Source organism: Larus michahellis, chromosome 4, assembly GCF_964199755.1.
Source record: "Larus michahellis chromosome 4, bLarMic1.1, whole genome shotgun sequence".
Classification (NCBI taxonomy): Eukaryota; Metazoa; Chordata; class Aves; order Charadriiformes; family Laridae; genus Larus; species Larus michahellis.
This window is the reverse complement of record NC_133899.1, coordinates 93,545,441-93,565,550: the sequence shown is the minus strand read 5'-3', so window position 1 is coordinate 93,565,550 and position 20,110 is coordinate 93,545,441. Positions and strand designations below refer to the sequence as shown.

At 47.1% G+C, this 20,110-nt stretch overlaps 1 protein-coding gene across 9 annotated transcripts in view; it reads left to right on the top strand.

The window, feature by feature from the left end:
* PLCB2 (phospholipase C beta 2) overlaps nucleotides 1-20,110 on the top strand; it is a 63,583-nt gene that overhangs the window by 20,270 nt on the left and 23,203 nt on the right. For 4 of the 9 annotated variants that reach the window (XR_012586945.1, XM_074586629.1, XM_074586628.1 and 1 more), the window contains exons 3-13: nucleotides 628-696; nucleotides 10,158-10,298; nucleotides 11,044-11,123; nucleotides 11,719-11,772; nucleotides 14,331-14,406; nucleotides 15,008-15,108; nucleotides 15,808-15,974; nucleotides 16,166-16,312; nucleotides 16,623-16,780; nucleotides 18,776-18,858; nucleotides 19,602-19,686. Coding sequence is in view for 6 of the 9 variants with exons in the window: in XM_074586628.1 (XP_074442729.1) it covers nucleotides 628-696; nucleotides 10,158-10,298; nucleotides 11,044-11,123; nucleotides 11,719-11,772; nucleotides 14,331-14,406; nucleotides 15,008-15,108; nucleotides 15,808-15,974; nucleotides 16,166-16,312; nucleotides 16,623-16,780; nucleotides 18,776-18,858; nucleotides 19,602-19,686 (1,161 nt within the window). In the remaining 3 variants the exon portion in view is untranslated. Of the gene's footprint in view, nucleotides 1-627; nucleotides 697-8,701; nucleotides 9,042-10,157; nucleotides 10,299-11,005; nucleotides 11,124-11,718; nucleotides 11,773-14,330; nucleotides 14,407-15,007; nucleotides 15,109-15,807; nucleotides 15,975-16,165; nucleotides 16,313-16,622; nucleotides 16,781-18,775; nucleotides 18,859-19,601; nucleotides 19,952-20,110 lie in introns of those variants that run through there. The other 5 variants (XR_012586946.1, XR_012586947.1, XM_074586631.1 and 2 more) reach the window with 5 other exon arrangements.

The window sequence follows — 20,110 nt, the reverse complement described above, 5'->3', positions numbered from 1 at the left end:
TAATATTATCTGCTACAACTAGTATAATTTGTTCTCCAGATCCGTGGTGAGAAGACAAATTAGTAACAGAGGAAGGAAATTCAGGTTGGATATTAAAAGAACAAACAAAATAAACATGACAAGTAGCCAGTAGTGAGGACATGGAATGGGCTGCCTAGGGAAGGTTGTGGAATGTCCTCCATGGGAATTGCTTCAGAACAGATCAGGTGACAATCTGCTGGGAGCGACCTGGGGTGCGGTGGCCGTGCCTGCCTTCCCGCGCAGCTGCTCCCCGTCGAACGCGCGGAGGCAAAAGGCAGGCTGAGAACACGAGTGGGTTTTATTAACACATGGGCTGTAACTGGGGTAGAGTTTCACCATATAAACCTGGATGTATGTCATACGCCGCTTGCTGGGGTAATCCACACCGAGCCCCTGGCCTCACCCTCAAGGGGACAGTGCTGCAGGCCCCCTGCCGCCTCCACACTAGCCACCCTGCCGGCTTGGGAGAGCAGCAGCCCGTGTTTCCCTGCCGGGTGAGAGAGCTTTTCCCCAGGGAAGGGCACTGGCAGAGACCTGCCTTGCAGCTTCTGGGGGCTCTGCAGTGGATTTCTTTCCTTCATCTTCCTTGTCCTTATTCTGTTGTAGGAAATGGAAATTTTGGATATAACCAGCATCCGAGATACCCGAGTAGGGCGCTTTGCCAAAATCCCCAAGGTGAGTGCATAGCTTCGTTTCTGCCAGTGTTTATGTGGGAAAGGCAAGGCTGCCTAGGGCTTGGCATAAGCTGAAGCAGTTTACCCTGGCTTTCTCTTACACGAAGGTGGAGGGACCCTGTCTCCTTACATCACGACTACGCAAAAATACAGAACAGCCAACTTTACCCTTGTCCCTGAGCTCCCCGGGCGTCCTCTGTGCACCCAAAAAAAAAAGGCATGTCCAGACTATGGTATTTGAGCTTGTTGGAAAGAATATGCGAGAAAGCTAGGAATCTAAGTGCCCTCCAAAAGGCCTGTTCTCTGTTGTGCGCAGCGGCTGGGTTCTCCGCCCTGCCGTGCATCTGCCTAGCTTTAGCCTTGGCCTGGCCTCTACATTCACCCAGCTACAAAGGGAAGTCCTGCAGGAGACGTGTGATGCTTCTGTATTGAGTCACCAGAGCCGCTCTCTTGTGCGGAGACGCACAGGCTGGGTCAGGCTACAGCTTGACGGCTTTGTGCAGCTACAAACCTGTAGTTACAGTGAGGCTCCAGTGCAGTGTGTGGTGGGGCTTTTCCCTTTAAATGGAAGAAAAAGTATTTTTGGAAAAACTAGTGTCTCTTTTTTTTCTATTTTCCAAATAGTTTTAAATTGTCTCCTTGCAGGGTGGCAGACTAAGGGAAGCACATGATTACTACTTTGTTCTTGGTTTCAGTTACAATTTAAGCTTCCTGCAGCAAAGTTGTCCTTGGTAGGACTTTTTTTCTGCATCTGTTTTTTGTTTGTTTGTAACTTTTCTTCTTGCCTTTTCCATATGTGGAAAATTGAAGTAAAGCTAGAATGTGAAAAGGAAACAAAGGAGTAAAGAGAATGGCTCCATGTGGTAACGTAGGTGATTCTCAGACTAACGCAAAAGGGGAAGATTTTGCAATGTACACTGAGAAGACTTGAGCAGCCTCTTCGCATAAGCAGTATGGCTGTTTTCTTAATACTGCCCTGGAAGTGTCTAGTGAGAGCTCCCTGAGACGGATGTTTCTCAAAAGAATGTAATGAGGTGCGTGCTAAAGGCACAGCAGAGCTCAAGGACAGTACCCATCGTACGCAATTCTTAAAAATCATAATTACTTCTGAGAAACTGTGTTTCTTCTTGGAAATTCACTAAAACATATTTGAGTTTTCAACAAGCCTAAAACTCTGTCTGCAACTTCTTTGTGGGAATAGTGTTTGAAAAAGGCTCTCGGAAGTTTTTTTTTCATTTGAGAAAATAAAGTATTTGGAGCTGGTAGAGCTGGGTGCTACACTCCAGACAGAACGCGCCAAGGAAAAGGCCCACTTAAAGGAGAGGTGTGAGATACTATTTTCTTGATATAGATTATAAATTGATGGTGTAAGTACTGAGGCTGTAGGTGGATATCCTTCTAGTGGCGGCAGGCAGGAGAAAAATGTCCTAGATTTCAGTAATTATTTAAGGAAGACTAATTGGAGACTACCGGGAGAAACATGCTGGCACAAGTGCAGTGTCAGAGTTGCTTCTGGATGGAGGGAATTTCTACTCAAACAGCATCTTTCTGTATGAGCCCCTGCTCGCAAACCAGAAATTGCTCTGGAAAAAAGGCCAACCCCAGTTTTAATAAGAGTGATTCACAGTACATTTTTGGGATGACCACATTCCGTATCTAGAGAAAAACTAAAATGGCCTTTTAAAAGAGATTTTTTAATGAAAGCGCAAAAAAGTTTGTGAAAAGAATGAGGAAAGTCATGAGCAGTACCAGGATAGCAAAGAGCAAAAGGGGAGAGGGAAGCAGTGGTTCTGTTCCAATAATTAGCTCTAAATCTTTTCAGTAAAATTGGAAAGCAGCCCGTGTGATTCCCGTAATAAGGAAAGGCTCTTAAAGAAGAGAAAAAGAGAGGACACTTTGCATGGAAAGATTACTGCTGGAGGAGAAGAAGAAGGTGTCTTGGGAGAAGAGAGGAGCAGCAGACTCCCCGAAAGATCAGTGCTTGGGCCTATGACGTACTGTGTGTTCACAAGAGGCAAAGTTTGCCAATGGCACCAAGTTCTTTGGGGTAATAAAACGAGGGCTGGTTTGTAGAAAGACCTTGAATTGATGATTGACTGGATGATCTAATAAGTGATAAAATTTAGTACAGATAAAAAATAGCAATGCACACAAAAAAAAGAAAAGATCCTAACTTTCTGTAATAAAAGGATCTGAGTTGACTTGCTACTCAGAAACAAGATCATGAGGGTATGGTAAAATATCAACATGGTGATCAGTAGTATTTGCTCTTAAAAAAGTTGTATGTTAGGAATTATAAGGAAAGAATTAGGAAATCATGCCACTGTGTACACCCCGAGTGCACCCATATTTCTGTGTGTTTCTAGTGTCCTCATCTCAGATGAGATAAAGAACTCAAGGAAAAGGTAGAGAAGAGCAAGGTTAATAGAAGAATGAAATGGCTGCTGTAGGAGGAACATCTGAGTAGGCAGGGACTGTACTCTGGCCGAAAAGAAGGTGAGGGGGATGTGGAGGAGTATTGTGGAGTGCTGTAACATCGGGAGTTGAATGGAGAAGGTGAGCACGAAGCGGTTGCTCAGGGTTTCTTCCAGCGTGAGCGCTGCTCACCCAGTGGAATTTTCCGATGGCAGGTTCTGCACGAGCAGAAGGAGGTGCTGCTGGTTTGCGTGTCGTGTCGCTGTGCTGGGGGATGCCTCCCTCCACAAGTCATGAAAACGTATGTGAGTTTTGAAAGCCAGGACAAGAAGGAAATGCCCTTTGAGGGTTATTAAGTGCAAGATAAAGCCTCTGGTTTAGGAAGTTGCTGAATCATAAATTGCTGGAAGCTGCAGAAGTGTGTCAGGGAAGTATCATGGCGTGTGCCCTGTTCTTCTACTTTTCCCCAGGCATCTGGATGGATCTGTGCTCTGACCTGGTGTAGCTGTTGTATTCTAGCCATTGTAAGAGGCCAGAGAGTATTTTACTGTCCTAGGAATTGGCTACGGCTCATTTTTTACCAATAAAGGTCAAGCATCAAGTGATTTATTAAGTATTCTCAACAGGCAGAAGTGATGCGCTTGATGACAACCTCTGCTGTGCTTTTTGAATTCTGCATTTCAGAGACGCATTTATTATAAGTCTCCTTCTTATTTCAGGGAATTTTCTGGCATTTCTGTGACAACGTGTAGTAAAATGCCCTAGGCTGGCTCCTTGTCCACCTTTCTCTTATGGTATGGTGGGAGGTCGTGTGCGGACACTGAAATGGCCATTGAACTGAAACGCTGGGAGAGACCAGTCCTGGGAATTTCTTATTTACACATGGCTGTCCTATCCCCGACGCTTCTGCAGGGCTTGCTTAAAGCCTTCAGTTGTGTATTCAGTTGGCTTTCCTGAGAACAGAATATGCTCAAGGGAATGCAGAAAGCGGTGACGATTTTGTAATGTGAATCACCACACCCTCCGCGTAGGGCAGCTATGTCTGGTGCGTCATTACAAAAAGGTATAAATATGGAAAAACTGGTGTGGCAAAGCAAAGACCTGCGAGAGGTGAAGGGCAGAAGAATGAAAAAGGGTCCTGTCTCCCCTGTTACAAAATAATGGCTTAGAATGGTTGTGGGATATAACTGCTGAAACTAATACATTGGTTACGTTTCATTGGCTACAAGTGGAGGAGAAGGGGCTAACGGATGGTATGTAAGACGAGGAGAACAAGATTGCAAGTGTTGGAAGAGCTTTGGCTAGTACCAATAACAAATCAAGCATCCTTTCCCCCTCCCTGTCCTTGCAAGTGATGCCATGGCACAGCCACAGTCTCTCGGAAGCAAAGCCTGTGTCTGGTTTTCATACGGAATTGTGGCTGGAGGAATTTACAAGGACGGTGCTTTCCCCTGCAAGGTGCTCTGCTCTTCTGGCTGCCTGAGGGTGGAACATGCCCTGAGCTTTTCAGACCAATGTAGGGGAAATGAGTCTCTCTGCCAGCGGGCGGTTGCACTGGGGATATCAGGAATTACCTGCTTTCAGTAACACTTTCCCTTGGTTGCTAAGCAAGAGGTTTGGGGTTTTTCTTTGTAAGCACTCTGTGCACACCAAGGAGAATAACACCAAAGAGCTCATGCAGAAAACCACTTCTGAGAAGACCTGCTGTCATACGCGCTCCCTCCCCAGTACAGGTCACGGCATTGCCCCTGCAAGCTGGGGGGCAGGGACTGGTGGGATCCCCTTCCTGGCACTGCGGAACGTTTAGGGAGGTGACAGTCATCCTGTAGTGCCCAGCACAGTAAGCGTGGCCTTGAAAAAGGGACGAGTCACTAAGGGCTGGCAGCAGCAGGAGCCCCCTTCAAAAGAGGAGGGTGCTATTTGCCCCAGAAGGAAACAATTCCTGGAATGAACCTGGCTGAAGGCGAGGGACAGCCGTGCTCTTGTTGAGAAAGACTCTCCTCTCTCTTCTGCCCCACTTGAGCCCTCACCTCCTGGCATATTACACGTAAGCACGCACACAGCCCCCGAGTCCTCCCATGACTGCCTCCGGGCATGTGCAGGTTTCCCCTTCTCTCCCTCTTTGCTTTATTTTCTTTGAGAGCTACTCAGTGTTCTGCAGTGTTTTTTTCTTGATGGAAATTTTTTTTGTGAGACAGGGCAGAATGAACTTTGGCACATGTTCAAGAGTAATAAAGATAAGAATTAGCAGGGACTTTGAACATAAACGAGACAAGATAAAACGCTATTGAATGTAGTTCAGCAGCATGCCGAAGCAGATCAGGATGTTATTTGCAGTGCAATTCTGTGTCTTCCTTTGAGTAACAAGGAACGATAATGACTGTTCCATTTTGTTTTTTTCTGATGCACCAAGACCCCAGAACAGTGACAGAAGATGTAATAATTAGGACCAAAATACACGGTGTTTTAGGCCAGACTGCTGGGCTGTTGGCTTCAGCTTGCATTTTGTTTAGACATTCCAGCAGGCATTGGCTTTGAAACAAGCATAATTTTTTGTAAAAACAGAAATTGCATTTTCTCACTGTCATGATTATAAAGCAGTTTCATCCTCCATACTCATTTGTTGTTATTGAACCCGGAGAAGCAGACTCTGAACTGAACGTGTACAAGGGAGAAAACTATACCAAGGTATTTCACACATCATATTTTGCGATGATAAAGTAGGAATGGGGAACCACCAATGCAGGGAGTGCTCACAGTGCGCTCAGCGCTGAGCAGAGGGCTGAGCCAGGGACCATAAACACACGGTGGGTGGTCAGTCCTGCTGCTGCACCATGGCAGGAGGTGGCAGCTCTGGGGCTTCAGCATCCTCTCGGCGCTGTGCTGGGGATTCGGGAATGGGTGTGAGCACAGGGTGGAACTAACCTGCTGATATTCAGGCCTCCAAATAAAAGAGTGATCACAAGAAGCCGTGTGGAGACAAACTGATACGTGTGCATGCAAGAGAAAAGCAGGTAGAAGCCCACGGCTTGCAAAGGGTTTATAATAGCGCAACGGGGCCGAGCAAGGAAATAGTAACATCTCAGTAACGGCTTTTTGCCCTGCAGGGCCCTTTTTCTGCCTCTTCCGTCTTTCCGCAGTGTGAGCTCTTAGACCACAGGGACAGAAGTTACTGAGGATGCACAGTCTGCATCTCTCCCTCGCAGTCTGTTCCTGCTCGATTCCAGAACGCTGCGGGTTATTTTGTGCCATGAGAATCTGTGTGCTGCTGCATTTTCCGCTTCCTTTAGATAAGACAGCAATGAGAGCTGAGAGTGCTTCATCTGCATCTTTTTTTTTCTGCCTCATCTCGCTGAGATGCTGGGAGCAGAGACAGGCTGTCCCTGTGGTGCAGACGGTGACAGGACGGCCCCGCTTCACAGCCATCGGTCTTCCCGAATCCCACACTGGAGCGGTGCTGCTAACGAGGACACGAACGTTACCTGCAGAGACAATCTGAGTAGTCTTTGGTGTTCCCTTTCCTCTCTGACAACAAAACAAGACCTTTCTTCTCGGAAAGAGAAGACTTATTGTCAAGTCCTGTCTTCTAGTACCCCAAGCACTGCATCATGTAGCGTGTTTTGTGAAGATACAGAAATTGTCAGTGTTGAGTGCATGCAGCTGTGGCGAATCCTGGCTATCACTCAGCTGTATCCCGTTTCAAGTAGAGAAGGGACTGTCTCGGTCTCTTGCGTTAGGCCTGGCTCTTTGTTTATATTTGCATGAGAATTTGGTTTGCTCTGGACTATGAGTCTGGTTTGTACAGACGAGGATTTTAGGGAAATCAGGAGGGCGGGAAGTAGAACGCAAGTGGAATCTGTATTTCAGCCGCTCTGCCAGTGGGTTGATTTCGGTTTGGGTTTTTTAAGTCGATTTCCTAAGCATGTTTCCCTTCCTCTGATTTGCATAGCTAAATTGGTTGTCCTGCTTTTCATGTAGTAATTCCTATTTTTTCTCTATGGCCACCTGGAATGTGACACTAAGTAATTATGTAGTGAAACTGCAGCACAAGGTGCCAGAGGAGTACAGGTTATAATAGAGCCGTGGCATCAGGTTCTGTGCTCCTTGGACACAGTCTCTGGGCTTCTCTGACCATCTTCATTCAGTGCAGTGCCAACACCCACGGAGATGCTGGGAGGGCTGGAGCCCCTCTGCTGGGAGGACAGGCTGAGAGAGCTGGGGGGGTTCAGCCTGGAGAAGAGAAGGCTCCGGGGAGACCTTCCAGGCCCTCAAGGGGCTCCAGGAAAGCTGGGGAGGGACTCTGGATCAGGGAGGGGAGCCATGGGACGAGGGGGAAGGGTTTTCCACTGCAAGAGGGGAGATTTGGGTGAGATCAGAGGGAGAAATTCTTGGCTGTGAGGGTGGTGAGCCCCTGGCCCAGGTTGCCCAGAGAAGCTGTGGCTGCCCCATCCCTAGAAGGGTTCAAGGCCAGGTTGGACGGGGCTTGGAGCAACCTGGGCTGGTGGGAGGTGTCCCTGCCCAGGGCAGGGGGTGGCACTGGATGATCTTTAAGGTCTCTTCCCCCCCAAACCATTCTATGGTTCTACAGTAGGTAGCACAGAGTAAGCGAGTGACTTGCTTACGGCCAGGCAGGACACCAGTCGCTGGGAAATTATGACCCAATTTAGATCCCTAACAAAATCCTTTTTCTCCTGCTGCAGTTGGCTTCTTGCAAAATGAGCTGTCAACTTCACCGAGGTGTTAGGAGGTGTCATGAGTGAATGCAGATAAAAGGGCATGGCATGTAAAAAGCTGCACAGCGTAAGGCTAACCGTGAACGGCAACTTCTGAGAAGGCGATCAGATACCAGGCCATTGCCACCACTGTGTGGTCCAGGTTTGCCCGGCGGAGCCCAGTGGGTAGAGGCAGAAGCTCTGATGCAGCATGGAGCCCGCTGGGGCTGTAGTGTGAAGAGAAGCAGCTGCTGGAGAGCCGAGAGACACCAGTTCGTAGAGAAGGAAGGGCTGGGAGGAGCCGGTCTGTAACAAATACAGGAAATGAGTTCAGCATAAACCACAAGTTCTCTATTGTCTTAGCTTCATATAATTTACAACACTAGAGGTAAGGAAGCTGAACAAATGCCAGTGCGTTTGCAAGATGAAGTTAAATCTAAAGTTAAAATCCTAACGCTTTGCCACATGTAATGAAAAGTTAAACTCTATCAGAAGTTGCTATGAGCGGGGAAAGGAGGTGGGGGTACGTGGGTGCTGCTCACCTCTGCGAAAGAAAATTGCTCACAAAGCAAAAATGAGGCATTTTAGAAATTGCCTATTAGAAAATAGGCAAATCTTCTGGGTGGCTGATTGCTTTCACCCTCCTTTCCCTCCAAATGCTCCAGGATTGTACAGGTCTCAGAGTTACCCCCGCAGAGAGTTGCTTTTATGAAGCAAGAGACAGCAGTCAGATATCTTGAGTTATAATCCAGCCCATCCTGTTTTTCCTAAAGGTGCCTGTTTGCTACAGATGTGTTAAAATTGCAAATGATCCAGAAATTTGGAGAAACGCAGTGGGAAAAAATCTGCAGAGCTCCTTATAAAATACATGCGCGGCTCAGCGTGTGACGTGGTGCAGACACATAAGAATGCCTGAAGCTGAGCTGTTCTGGAGTTTCTGCTATTACAGTCCGAAAGTAAAGAGAGAATTCTGGGGCGGAAATGGAATTGCTTCCGTTGGAATCACGATGGGATGCGAACAGCTGGTTGCCTGTAGGGCTTTTTAGTTGGTTCGGGCTAAATTGAGGTCCATGGAAGACTAGGAGGGGGGAGTTTGCTTTCTTCAGCTTGCAGGGATTCAGACATTGTCCAGTTAGTAGCAGCTTAACAGGTCGCTAAGCACGAGCTGAACTGCAGCCACCCACTTCGTATGTGCTAGAAGTTTATAGCAAAAACAAAGGTAAAGTAATTTCGTTTAAACCTCTTTTGCTGAAGCTAATGTGATGTCTACTGTGTTAAGGTGTTACCGGTGTTTTAACTTGTTGAAACGCAGTAACTCTGCCGCGTGTCAAACTGCAGGTTTGTGCCTACAGCGAGAGCTCAGATTCCAGCTCCAGTTAAACTTCCGAGTCTGAGCTGCTCTGCTAAAATCCCAGACTGTGAATTTTGTCCTTAGTTTCTGAGGGAGCAGGTGCTCTGACAGCCTCCCTGTTTGCTTTGATAGGAATTTAGCCGGTGCTGTAGATAATGAATTGCTGTGCTTTATTCCAGGACGTGGGAATTTTATCCTTTCATTATAAATAGCGACTGTCAGTACAACTCCAGGGTACCTTGGCTTAGTGATGCCTTATGTAGGAACGTAAAAAATGCTAAATAATTTAAAGAGATTCTATAAATACTTTCATATGGTGATGAAACCCAAGCATGACTAATCAGATGAGCCTTATACTTAACAAAATAAATCTCTGGTGAGCCATTGCTGTAGGATACTGCAATCGCTATGGAAAAAACCACTTCTAGCAACTGACAGCTAGCGGGAAATGGGATTTGGAGGCAGAGAGCCCATCCCTCCCGTAACCAGGTCTGAAGCTGGCAGACCACCCGGGGCCCAAACATCTTTCTTGTGGTGGAGGCTGGTTACAGCAAAAGGTATCGCACTAATTTAACAGACCTTTTTACCGTGTGTTTTGACAAGCGGGTGGCTGCAATAACCTGGTTATGCACCTCTGCTATGAGCAGGCCAAATACTCACCTGCTTGTCTGCGAGTTCAGGCTGAAGTCTCAGGAGGAATTTCTTGAAGAGCAGTCTCCAGCTTTTACTTTTTCAGACCAAACCGGCATGATTGTGCAGTGATGTTAGTCACAAGGTTTTGTTCCATGGAGTTTCCAGGTAATGCAGGCTCCAGAATAAAGATGAAAAATAAGGAAAGCCAAGGGAAGGAAGATCACATTAAACAATTTTGCAACCCTTGAAAGCTTGCTGTGAATTTGGGTCAATGTTTGGATTGGGTTTGGTTTTTTTCAGGTGCAGTTTGCCTCATTCTCCCTTTATCCCCATCTGTTGTTTCTTTTGCAGTGCCAGAAGCTCCGAGAGGTTTTTAACTTGGATTACCCTCACAGCACCTTCCTGCTTAAGACTCTGACTATTGTATCTGGCCCTGACATGGTGGACCTCACTTTCCATAACTTTGTGTCCTACAAGGAGAACGTTGGCAAGGTACTGAGTCCTGAGGGCAAGGAAGCACTGGGAAACACAAAGGATTGGGGAATTTGGAGGGGGGCAGGAAAGGAGAGGGGAAGACAGGGAACTGAACCCTGTCAATGTTACTGGCAGTTATAAACAAGCAGGTTTGTGTCCCAGTAAGCTGTGGTCCCTCCATAGCTCTAGAAATTTCTGTCCTGTATGGAGAAGGACCAGTGGAAAAAATTTGGTATGTCATTTTTGTCCTTCCTGTGCTTTGTATGGGTAACCAGACAGCTGAGAAGACTCAATGGAAGAGTTTTAGCTGCTAGTGTATATAGGCAGCAGGAAGATGATATAGGCAAGCTCAGGGCACAGTTGTGGGATTTGGAGCCCAGAAGCATCAGGACAGGCCTTTTTACTGAGGCCTGTAGTGACAGGACAAGGGATAACGTTTTTAAACTGAAAAAGGGTAGATTAGAGTGGATGTAAGGAAGAAAATTTTTTACTATGGGGGTGGTGAGCCCCTGGCCCAGGTTGCCCAGAGAAGCTGTGGCTGCCCCATCCCTGGAGGGGTTCAAGGCCAGGTTGGACGGGACTTGGAGCAACCTGGGCTGGAGGGAGGTGTCCCTGCCCAGGGCAGGGGAGTTGGAACAAGATGATCTCTAAGGTCCCTTCCAACCCAAACCATTCTATGGTTCTGTGCCCTTTCCATGTTTGTTGCTGTGAACTTCTTGGTGCAGTTCCATAATGCCCAGCCGCCTCTGCCTTGTGTTCACAGAGCTGGGCTGAGGATATTATGGCCATTGTTCGGAATCCCCTCACATACAACGCTTCTCGGTACACCTTCCTAGAGAAAATGTAAGTGATTTCTGACAAAAGTTGTTCTCTTAAACGTTCCTGTGCTGCCCTTTCTGTCTATACTAGAAAGAAAAAGGTTCTTAGCTCCAGGGCCTTCAGCAGCCTCCAAAACAAGTCCTGTGTCAGCTCAGGAGCCCCAGGGCACAGGTAGGGCGTTGGTAGTCAGGCCATATGTTGCATGACAACCTACTGTCCCAGAAGTGCTTGAGTCAAACACATGTGGTATTACACAAACTGCAATTCTGAGCCCCTGCAGTCACAGAACTCACCCCAACAAAGTGCTGCCTCGTTTTCTTTGCTCTGTAATATTGTTCGGTTGGCAGCCTGGGATCGCTGAGGAACGCTAAATAATAGGAGATATTGTTATCTTCTATCTGTATCTTACATTTCAGCGGAATCTTTCTGATACCTAAGCTCTTATAATTTGTCTGCTTCTCCTTACAAAGAAACAGGAACAGGTTCTGTCTGAGGTTATGATGGATTGGAGGGCCCTGATTTTAGTTAACTCCCAACTGCATATTTTTTCTTTCTCCTTACTTAGTAGGACCTCTAAGATTGTACAAGTGCATTTTCATAATCTTGTCTTTTTTCACAGCCTGGTGAAGCTGAAGATGCAGCTTAATGCAGAGGGAAAGATTCCTGTCAGGAAGTGAGTACGGGTGTTTGTTTTATTGGGTGCTCAGTCAGACTAAAGGCAGAGCAGCTGGTAAGAGGATGGTTGCCCAGTGGCTTCAGCTGCCTACTCTTTCTGCACCTAAGAGGTAGAGATCATTCCCTCTGGATTCAGGCCATGAGAGGACTCCTGCTGCACCTAGGTTCCCCCCAAGGAAGGGCCTGGGACATAATTTGGGTCTGGAAAGGAGACCTTTTGTGGCCTTCATCTACAGCAAGAAATTGCCATAAAACAGTCATGGATTTCGCTTCCTGGCTATTGCTGAGAAGTAAACAACAAAACTAAGCAACTTTGGTAAAATTCTGATGACAGATCGTTTTGCAAACCTGAGTTGAAAGGTGGATGATGTGTAGGGCTCCTTTTGCCTTTCATATAAGGAGTTCTGTATTGGGAGAACTCTTTACTTGGCTCCCCAGGTAGCCTGAAGGTAGGGGTCCCTTGCTTTCGCTTGGCTTCTTTCTTCACATGTGACTGCTACAGCCGTTCTCCGCTGGTGTAATTCCGCTGCCCTTAGTCTTTGCTCTGGATATGCATAAGAGGGAAACGCCTTTGAGGGCAGACCTCTGGGCCAACGTTAATGCTGGTTCAAGTACAGAACAGTGGAGATTTGCCCTTCGCTGTCCCCAGGGTTGGCCTTGCGCATCAGGGTAGCACTGCCACTAGAATACGCCAAGGCCGCTTTGCTGAAGCAAAGACCAGCCTGTTACTTCTCCCCTGCACTGCTTGGCATGAGTCTAGAATTGATTTTGTGCCACTCCGTGTCTTCCCTAGTAAAATCCCTCCATGGCTCATCCTCTGACTCCTCCGTGTTGATTCATCCACCTCACAGAGCGACAAAAGGCTGCCCTGCCTTGTTGAATTCCCTTTTGGGTGCATCATTTGTTTTAAGAATAAGGACCTGCAGACAGTGCATTTGTGGGTGTTCACTGCGAGGTTTTGAACCACTCTGCTTCTAGGTTTGTGCTGTGTTACAGCATCGCAAGAGGCAAGCGCTAATCACCTGTAATAAATACGCTACCTACTGCGTGTTATATTGCAGAACGATTCTAGATTAAATCTGTGCTGGCTAAATGGGCTCCTGGATGGTTGATCATTATTCAACAATAAACATTTTTTGTTGTTTGTTTTCTAAACCAGCAACCAGCAGAATTTCATTCTGTCAGAAACCAGCGTATTCATCAAAGGGCTTTTAAAAATGTATAGGTCTTTAATGAATAACTCACACTAGGGAAGAGTACTTTGAATTGATCTTTAAAATGCAAGCAAGGTAGCATTACTGCAGAGAGAAAACAGCTTATTCTTCTGAAATAAGCTAGAAAAAATATCTGGTACAGGCTGTACCTCTTTTCAATGCTCTGTCCTGCCTTTCTTGCAGAGTGCTAAAAATGCTTTACTGTGCAAAGCATTAGACCATTAAATAGTCCAGATTAAGAGCCAGATTTCTAAAATTATTCAGCGTCTCCAGGTGCAGGTATATGTAAGGCTTTAAAAACTCCACGTCTGAATTCTTCTGAAAATTCCACTGAGCATCTGCTTTCTCTTTAGACATTTAAATCCCTTTTGAATCATAACAAGGGTGCTGCAATTTTTGCCTTGCAAAGGGCAGCTTGGGAACCAATATGCACCGAGTTTGCATAAATCCGCTGCAGCTCCCACTGAACAGTTTTCCACCTGTCAACACATTTGGCACTTTTTGTTCCCCTTTTTGGCTGTGAGCACCTGTGATGCCAGGAGCTTAATAGAGCTGCCATCTAAATTTATCCACGGAGGAGACCTCACTGCTGCTGACTGGGGTATTCTGGAAGTAGGGAGAGTTGCGTTATTGTTACTGTTCCGTAGTGCAGCAAAGAGATTGCTTTACGCTGAAGCCTTGTCCCAGTGAATTCTGCCCTGCAGACCAGTACCCAGCTTTCTAAACTGGAGCTTTGGTTTCTGCAGCAGCAGGCTTTTGTGCTTCCACCATGTAGTACACCAGCTGCTTTGCCTGTGTAATGAGTTTGTTCCTTCAGTTCCTGGAAAGCCTTTGGTTCCAGAAAATTCTTTCAAAGCAGCAAATGCGCACAATGTTTGTTTGCTTTTTTTGAATGTTGTCTTGACAGCAAAGTTATTCCTTGCTAATGCCAGCTACCGCATGGGATAGTGTCTTGTGGGGGGAAGCGTCCTGGGGAATTCGTGGCACGAGACTGCTATCGCAAGAGGGGCAGGGGAAGGACAGTGAAGAGGGATTTCAAGAGTAAGCTGATGCAAGTTAGTGACAGGACTCTTAGAGTCCATAGCAGAAATGCAGAACTTCTGTATTAAGGCAGCAGTCAAAAAGTCCACTGTAGGTTTATAAGACTCGGTACGTCAGTTACTCCCTTGGAGAAACACTGTCCTTCTTCTCTGGTTCATGTTTACAGTTTTCTTGTCAGGCTCCTTTGCTGTGCTTTTTGAGTGTCTTGCGCTCTGGCTGCAGCTCCCAGCCACACAAACCCAGGCCTTCCGACTTCACTTCTGCTACATTGCAGTAATTTCTTTTTTCCCTGTCTGCTCAGTATTTTTCAGATGTTTCCTGCAGACAGGAAGAGGGTGGAAGCAGCATTAAGCGCTTGTCATCTTCCAAAGGGCAAGGTAAGGGTTTCGCTAGGTAGCCAAAGGTCTCGCTAGTTTGAGAATAATCTTTTTGCCTGCCCTGACTATGATGCTCTTTGCTATGAAAAAAAATCATCAGCCCAGTTGCTCTTAGTTGCTGTGAAACCTTTTCCTTACCACTAGCTATGCCTTAACTGCAGGCCTGCTAGCATCGGTTCTTGCTGTTTGTATTGCAGTAACGCTTGCGACTCCATCACTTGCACCGTGGCACAAGAAGCAGCACGTTTCCTTCTGCCTGTTTCACTGTCTGCTCTTAGAAGCAACAGATCTGATGGTTAATCTTGGTGCTTCTCCCAACCCAGAGAGTACAATCCAGGCCTCTGACAGCTCCTACCACTGCATCAGCCTTTAGCCTATACCGTCACACGAGAGGCACCAAGGGACGGTTTAAATAACTGTCCGTTCTGAAATAGGGCATTATGGTGCTTCTCCACTCCATCTCTTCTTCCCTGAGCACCTTGCCGGGTGTTCCAGCCGCTGTCTTGCATCATCACAAACAAGTGCTGGGCTGCGGGTGCTAATGGAGGGGTGAAAGCCGTCCTGGGTTTGGGATACTGACATGTCTTCATTGCGTTCTCAGAATGATGCCATCAACCCAGAGGACTTCCCTGAGACCGTGTATAAGACTTTCCTCATGAATCTGTGCCCACGGCCTGAGATTGATGAGATATTTACCTCACAGTAAGTTTCCCTCGAGCCACAGCAGAGAACTCGATCTCTTGTGGCGAAAGACAGGCAAAAAGGAGAGGCAAGGGGATTTTACACTGTGTGGTTTGTCTGATCTCAGGCCTTAGATGGGCAAGAACCCAGAACACAAAACGGTGCCAGTGCACTTAACGCTTTCTCTCACAGCCTGAATAAAAAGGCTGAGGCCTCACCGTGCTGCAGGGACACTTAACTGTCACCATCAGGAGGGCTGATTCCAGCTCAACACTACATCACGCTAGTGTGATACTGCTTGTGGCTGGCCTCAGACAAGGCCACGTACAGTGTGAAAACCATAGATCCGCACAAGCAGAAGGGGACCTTTTTTCCAAGTAGGTAAATCTGTGACTTCTTAAATGGACCTGATTTCACAGGGCAAGCAATTGTGTGCTCTGAAATGTAGGTCCCTTTAGAGTTCAAGTCAGAGACTCAAAATATGCTTTGAGCTCCCCTCGGCACAACCTCGCCACAGTACTGAATTAGTTAGGAAGAAGAAAGGCCACAGTGGGAAGCATCGCTTACGGGAAGAAATGTAGACAAAACAGAAATTTGTGCGCCCAGGCAGGCGGACACCCATTGCTAAACCTGAGGGAGCACCAGTCTCTCTCTTGTGAAAAGGTTGTCTGGGTAATACATAGGCCTTACCTCTGCTCCTCTGTAATTCTCTCACCTCAGCCATTTAAAAGCAAAGCCCTACATGACCAAGGAGCACTTGGCAAAGTTTATCAATAAGAAGCAGCGAGACTCTCGCCTCAACGACATCCTTTTCCCACCAGCCAAACCTGAGCAGGTGCAGAGCCTGATAGAGAAGTACGAGCCCAGCGGGATTAACATCCAGAGAGGTGAGTCTTGTTCAGCCCAAAAGTCTTGCTATAGAGGTAGTATGAAAATAGCAGAGGATCTCGCACCTTCTGCTACCCTGACGTTCCCAGGGGAGCAATCGGCTTGATTCTCACTGTGTTGCAATGCCCCGGCAAGGAGGTGCCAGAACCATGTTTGTTCGATACTATTAACAGCTTTGTTTTCCGTGTAGGGCAGTTGTCTCCAGAGGGGATGGTCTGGTTTCTTTGTGGCCCTGAGAACAACGTGATAGCACTGGACAAATTGGTGCTGTACCAGGACATGACCCAGCCGCTCTCACACTACTTCATCAATTCATCACACAACACGTATTTAACAGGTATGGGCAGTTCCGGGGTCTGCCTCCGTGCCAACACGTACGTGCCACCACCGGCGGGATGAGTGAGGCTGGCAATCAGTCGGGCAGATGTAGCTGCCCTGAGGTTTGGAGGGCCAGGGGCTGCAGTGCACTCTGAGGGGCTTGCCACTTAAGTGCTGTGTAAGAAGAAGAAATGTCACCCTGTAACCGAAAACATCCTGTCAGTTTGCCACGTACACCTGCTCAGGGGTGGCAGGGAGTTCTGGTGCTCCTGTTTATGCAGAAACTGTCCCGCGTGAATAGCTAATGTCGAGCCTCTGCTCTCCTCCAGCTGGGCAGTTTTCTGGTATCTCGTCTCCTGAAATGTATCGCCAGACGCTGCTGGCTGGCTGCCGCTGCGTGGAGCTGGATTGCTGGAAGGGCCGTCCCCCGGATGAGGAGCCGATCATCACTCACGGGTTCACTATGACAACTGAGATCCTCTTCAAGGTATGGCAAGAGTTTTCTCCATACATGCTTTCCCCTGCTTGGTTTTAGACTGATCTCTGTTGGAGGAGGCCGGCGGAGGGAACTGTCAAATGGATGGGCTGAGGGCAAAGATGTTTGAGAGGAAAGATTGACAGCAAGATGACAAGTGAATGAATGTGTAGATAGAATGAAAGATGAGCAAATATGCAATAGGTTGGAGCTTGTGTACGTTTTTGGAGTGGGAGGACCAGAAGAGAGGTTGTTAGCCGGATGAAGATGAATGAATGCGGGAAATGCGGGGGTAGAAGCGATGGGCTGTGTAGCAAGATGGACGTATGGACAGAAGGTTGCATGAGAACGGTGGATTTATGGGTAGATGCACATCAGAGAAACAAACAAGATGACTTTTAGAAAACAAATAATTGAAATGAGTTTATCTTCTATGTGGTCTACAGCAGGTTTCTGTGGCTTACAGCCTCACATGGTGGTGCTTTGGAGGAACAGGTTTCAATTACTTCCTAATTACATGAGTGCGTAGAATGTGTTCAGTGGAGCAGCTGCCCTCTCGCATGCTGGGCAGATGGCTTCCCTGAGGATTCAGCTCCCAGAAACACAGTGCAAAGCCTGCTTCTCCCTTGGAAATACAGGGCATTTAACCACAGAAGTTCCAAACAGCTTGCAGGTTCAAAATCAATGCATCACACTTACTTTTTCTGCACTCCTTTACACAGCTGCTGCCAACAGGCAGAGTCACTTTAGATTCTTTTTAAAGCTATTTATTCTTATTCCATATCTTTTCCCCAGTTCCCATGCTTCACTATTACTAAAATATTTATGTGGGGGAAAAAAACCCCAGTCCTTAAGAAAGATCAGAGATCTTGTCATATTCAGTGTCAGTAATTTCCCAAATCCTGTAGTACCACTGCTGCTTTCTGCACAGCAGCTCACTACAGACGGGGGAAATAATGACAGCTGTAGCTGCTGTAATTGCAGAGCTCTGCTAAAGCATGTGACTGCACCTCAAGGAAATTATAACGTGTTAACGCAGCCTGTGCCCAGGTTTGAGTTTTACATAATACGTAGATCTTTCCCTCCACACCTCCCTCCCTTTTCTACCATTGCGGGTGGCCTTTTAGTAGCTTTTTCTGTAGCTTCCCCTCCTCTGAGCCTTGCAGGTTTCTGCGATAGAAAGTCCAAGTGGTCCGTGGAGGAGCAGCTGTGGCAGCCTCCCTCCGTGCTGAGATCGTGGCTGAACCAGGATTTGGGGGCGAGCAGGGGACTGTCATTGCAAAGGAGCAAATGACACATCTTTGCCATGTCGATTAGCAGCACCGAAAAGAAAATAGTGGAAAGTTTGTGGCAGTTTAACAGGGGGCTTGGGGAAAATATGATTATTTTTTCATACATCATTAATGCTGAGAATGTTTCCATGGTATTTGCATTTGAAATGTCAGCACTGCTGGTTCCTGAAGATTCCAGTTTTCTCTGCTGCTAGACAGAAGGATTTTATAAGCAGGTGAAATGATAGAAAATCAGACAGGCTCAGAGATAAGTATAAATAGAGTTTGAAGCAGTTTAATCTGGTGCTGCATACACCTTTTTCTGCCAGTTCAAAGTGCATGTGGCAGTGCCTTGCCTCGGCGGCTAGATGATTTCACATTCATTTATATATACACTAAACTATAGAAGAATAGTAAGAAAAATAAAACCTCATATTCTTACATCTTCAGCGGGTTTTTTTGTTCTTTTATGCGAGCTATTGAGTTTAGCTGCATTTTGTATCCTCTGGAGCTAGAAATCTGTGCAGATATGAAAAGAAGACATTTCTCACGTTTCAATCTGTGCAGATATGAAAAGAAGTAATTTCTTACTGGGAGATTAGTTACGTTAAAGAGAAGCCCCTGACAGTGATCATTTTGGAGATCTGAAACTTGGGGGCGCATTCAGTGGGAGATCAGCTGCATGGCTCTTATTCACGAGTGCTGATCTTTTCTCTGACCATCGCTTCTCCTTTAGGATGCCATTGAGGCCATTGCAGAAAGTGCTTTTAAAACATCTCTCTACCCTGTCATCCTGTCCTTTGAGAACCATGTGGACTCGTGAGTATCTGGGGATTGGGGACCAGATGTGGGAGAATTGTGTTCTCTGTTGTCCAGAGCAGAAAGTGTGCGGGCAAGGGCTGCTGGGTTGTCAGTGGGAGCCTGAGCTGAAATGAAACATCAGTTGAGGTTTCTGAAGCAACTGACGGTGGGTCAGAGTTGAAAGATGAGCCACAAGCTGCAGAGTGAGAGTGACCACACTTGTGCAGCCTTGTAGTTCGGGATGGCAGAGTATGAACACATGGGAGTCGGCCTGGGAAGGAACTTCAAGTCCTTCGAGTACCTGAAGGGGGCCTGCAGGAGGGATGGGGAGGGACTCTTTGTAGCAGTAGGACAAAGAGGAAGGGTTTTACACTGAGAGAGGGGAGACTTAGGTGAGATCTGAGGCAGAAGTTCTTTGCTGTGAGGGGGGTGAGCCCCTGGCCCAGGTTGCCCAGAGAAGCTGTGGCTGCCCCATCCCTGGAGGGGTTCAAGGCCAGGTTGGACGGGGCTTGGAGCAACCTGGGCTGGTGGGAGGTGTCCCTGCCCAGGGCAGGGGGTTGAAACAAGATGATCTTTAAGGTCCCTTCCAACCCAAACCATTCTGTGATTCTGTGATTCAAGATCTGCATAGCTGTCTGAGTGAAGGCAAGAGGTGGTTTTCTAGGTAGAGTACACTGCTCTCGAGATGATTGTTCATGCTAAGCTCTGGATTTGGGTATCTGTTTTCCTGTTCACTCCTGCTTGATCTCTTTGTTCATCAGGCCCAAGCAGCAGGCGAAGATGGCTGAGTACTGCCGAACCATATTTGGAGATATGCTGCTGACAGAGCCACTGGAAAAATACCCAGTAAGTGGAAGCTGGGGAAGGAGGCTAGTGGAGAGGTCTTTCTGGAAAAAACCAGTCACTCCTGGTGCCAGGAGATGCCACAACAGATACAAGGACAGTGAAAGAGAAGATGATGCCATGGACAAATAAACCTGGTTCATCGGGGTGAGCAGCATAGTCAGTGGATGGAAGACCTCCCAGTCGCAGAGGTTTTCCTGGGAACTTCCCTGATTCTGCGCTTATTTAACCTTCTGTGACCTGAGTGACTTTGGAAACGGAGCCCTAGGTAACCAAGTCGGACCCGGTGTACCAAGATGAGTCAGTGTGTTTTTGTACACAGAACTGTTTCAAATCTGTCTGCCAGCATTTACTTTGGAAAAAAACAGGAAGAAGGGCTTAGTAGCATTTCAGGCTCTTCCTACCAGTGCTTCTCAATTCCTGTTAC